Source organism: Drosophila bipectinata, chromosome XL, assembly GCF_030179905.1.
Source record: "Drosophila bipectinata strain 14024-0381.07 chromosome XL, DbipHiC1v2, whole genome shotgun sequence".
Taxonomy (NCBI): Eukaryota; Metazoa; Arthropoda; class Insecta; order Diptera; family Drosophilidae; genus Drosophila; species Drosophila bipectinata.
The window spans coordinates 14,667,841-14,670,810 of NC_091734.1; the positions used below are offsets into that span (position 1 = coordinate 14,667,841).

Consider the following 2,970-nt stretch of genomic DNA (forward strand, 5'->3'; position numbering starts at 1 on the left):
TGTCCTCTTGCCTTTTAATTTCATTATTGTTATTTTTGGTACGCCCTCTTATCTTCTGTTTTTAGACAATGTTTCTTACATTTCACCTTTTGAAAGGAATTGTCCTTCTTTTATACTCGCAGCCACCTACTACGTTCGGCTGCTGGGTCCTCCTTTTTTATCGCAGTGTGGGCGGGCACTGAGTTCCATTAGAATATTTGCCCAGCGACCTGTGGTGACGGTAGGTTCTCCTTCTCTCCCCTCCCACTTCTCTTTTCTTTTCCTTTTTTTTCTTCTCAAAGCCATCAAATAAAGACGATTTAATTTCATTAATTTGCACACACAAACCCACACACAGACGGACAAAGGGGCAGGATATTTTCACACCTACAGAGTCGCAGGATACACTCGGCAGGACTTTGGACACTTTCGTGCCGACTACCCACTGCCCAACCTCTCCACCCCATCCACATCCACACAAAAATGCTCTCTTAATTTTTGTAATTTGTTGTCTTGCTGAGCAGCAGAAGGACCTCCGGGGTTGGTGGGCAGGTCATACCTGGCTTCGACCAGGTATCGGAGTAATGGTTTTAATGTCAGCTATCAGGACATCAGTCCCAGTTTGTGGTCTCTGCTCAATGCGTCTCCGGCAATGAGATTTGCATATTGGGGAAGTGATGCCATCACAGGACGAGGGTCCTGGCCTCATGATGATGATGATGGACAAAAAAAAGAAAAAGTTCCATTTTGACCAGATTCAGGCAATGACTGGCCAAAAAAAGCCGGAAAACTGGTAACGAAACGAGACAAATCAAAGCCAAAGGGCAAAGTTACCTCCACATGACGCTAACACATCCTCACACATCCTTTTTTTTTGGCTTAGAATGAAAGCCCATCAAAATATTGCCTACGAAATTAATTTTGACACATGCCACAATGAGTGAAGCCTCCTCGTTCTCGGGGCAAGTATGTGTGTCGGAATGTGGCAAGTGCGGCCAGTGGCAGGGGTAAGTGCCAGCCAGCTGGAGAATGTCAGTCATACTTTCAATTCAAATTTTATATTTTATTAGTAGTTATTATTAAAAACAGAAGTTTATTGTGAGCTTCCTTAAAAGTTAGTTCATAAGACTAGTCAGTATTTTGGGACAATCTTTTATTAAGAAACAGTTTGTTGAAGCTTTGTTAAGGGTATCATTTAAGCCGAACTCACTTTACATTGTACTAAATCACCAGAAAATCTTCAAAGACTCTTCTTATTACATAACAAAAGAACTAGTTTCCAAATACGAATTAATTGTTTGAACTTCATTAAGGAGAAATGTCAATAAATATTGTATTCGTTTAGCTTATTTTTGTTGTTTTAGACATTTTTAACCTAATAATTTTTAACGTATCTACTTACTTCCCCAAGATATTTTTGTAATATATTTTCGAACAAAACTAGAATTTTTCAAGGGATACCATTTATAGATTTAAGTTTTATCATGGTTAGGCTACGAAAATTCAGTACAAATGTCTGAATACAATAACATACAGTTAAAAAATTTTGGAAAAATTAAAAGAAATCTCCCAAGTTGGCCATTTTGTTCGATCACTTTCACTTTGTTGTCACTTTCCCTAACAAAGCAAAAAAAAAGTCTTATTTTCTATCACAGTCACACAAACAGACAACACGCCCCCAAACTTTGGGGGCCAAACTCCCTGCGACCAAACCAAAAACACATACGACCCACACCCACACATAGAACAGTAACCGGAAATAAGGAAAAAGGAAACAAAAGAAAGTCTGAGATCAGTAAAGCGAAGAGAGTAGAAAGCAAAGGGACACAGAGCCAGAGAGAGTGAGAGAGAGCTGCTCACAAGTCAACAAGCAAGTGCGCTGTTTCTACAAATAGTTATAGCTGTCTCTTTTGTTCACAAAGCTTTGCCATCACCGAGCAAAGATCAATCGTCAGAAGGGGAGGCCACTACGAATGGGCACGGCTGCATCGCGCCATCTGTCGGCGCAGGAGCTAATCGAGATCCAGGAGGAGTCCGGCTTTTCGCTGCCCCGGATCGATTACTTGTACGGCCAGTACCAGTCGCTGGACCGGGACAGCGAGGATCGGGTGCTGCGCAGCGAGCTGTTGCGAGTGCCGCCAGTGGCGCGGCATCCGCTGGCGGAGCGTCTGGTGGACGCGCTGCTGCATCCGTCGCTCGGCTTCCGCCATTTTGTGCGCGGTCTGGCCCATTTCCGGCGCAGCGAGCCGCTCGAACGGAAGCTGGCCGCCATGCTGCTGCTGTTCGACGAGGACGGCGACGGCCTGTTGAGCGCCGACCAGTGCCACGCCCTGCTGGCCCGCCTTCCGGCGACGCGGCGGGAATTACGGGCGATGCGCTGGCGACTCAATCAGCTGTTGGCTGAGAAATCACCGGAAATGTCACCGGATTCCGGTAAGTTGGATACGGTGGACTTCGCCTACATCACCAGGGGACTTGATCTGGAGCAGAGTCTGTCGCTGCGCTTTCATTGAGGCCCCCACCGCCTGAACTCTCCGCGCTCCGCTCTCAGCCCGCCCCGCACTCATATGCCCAAAATGGGCACTTTAGCCGGAGAATTGCATATATCCTTTGGCCTTTCGCTTTACGCCTTTCGCCATTTGCCATCCGCCATCCGCCGTTCGCCGCATAACATCACGTTGCAAAACTTTTCACATAAACGCAAAAGTTAAGTCATTCCTGAAAATTGTTTCTTGAATTTACTCGCGCACTTGCGTCCCGTGCCTTGAGCAGAAAAAAAAAATAAAAAACGAGGAAGTGAAGAAGGAACACGGACGAGGCCGAGGACCAAGACGAGGACGAGGGCGCGCACGAGGAGCTGGAGCAGGAGAAGGTCCTGGGAACATGAGCACCCGCACTCGCAGCTCTCAACTCGCAACTCGCACTCACTTTCTTCCTCAATGGCACTTGAGCTCCTCATCCTGACTTTTGTGTCCTTAACCCGCAATCCCT

General features: G+C 46.4%; 1 protein-coding gene across 1 annotated transcript; it reads left to right on the forward strand.

Annotated features, from left to right (window-relative positions):
• The first annotated feature begins 1,952 nt into the window (after positions 1-1,952).
• Positions 1,953-2,492, forward strand: LOC108127917 (calcineurin B homologous protein 1-like). Its single transcript, XM_017245247.2, has one exon. It carries the CDS (start codon positions 1,953-1,955, stop codon positions 2,490-2,492), a length of 540 nt encoding a protein of 179 aa, XP_017100736.2.
• The last annotated feature ends 478 nt before the right edge of the window (positions 2,493-2,970 follow it).

Excerpts from the sequence above, each read along its gene's own strand:
- LOC108127917 (XM_017245247.2), top strand. The coding sequence starts at position 1,953 with ATGGGCACGGCTGCATCGCGCCATCTGTCGGCGCAGGAGCTAATCGAG.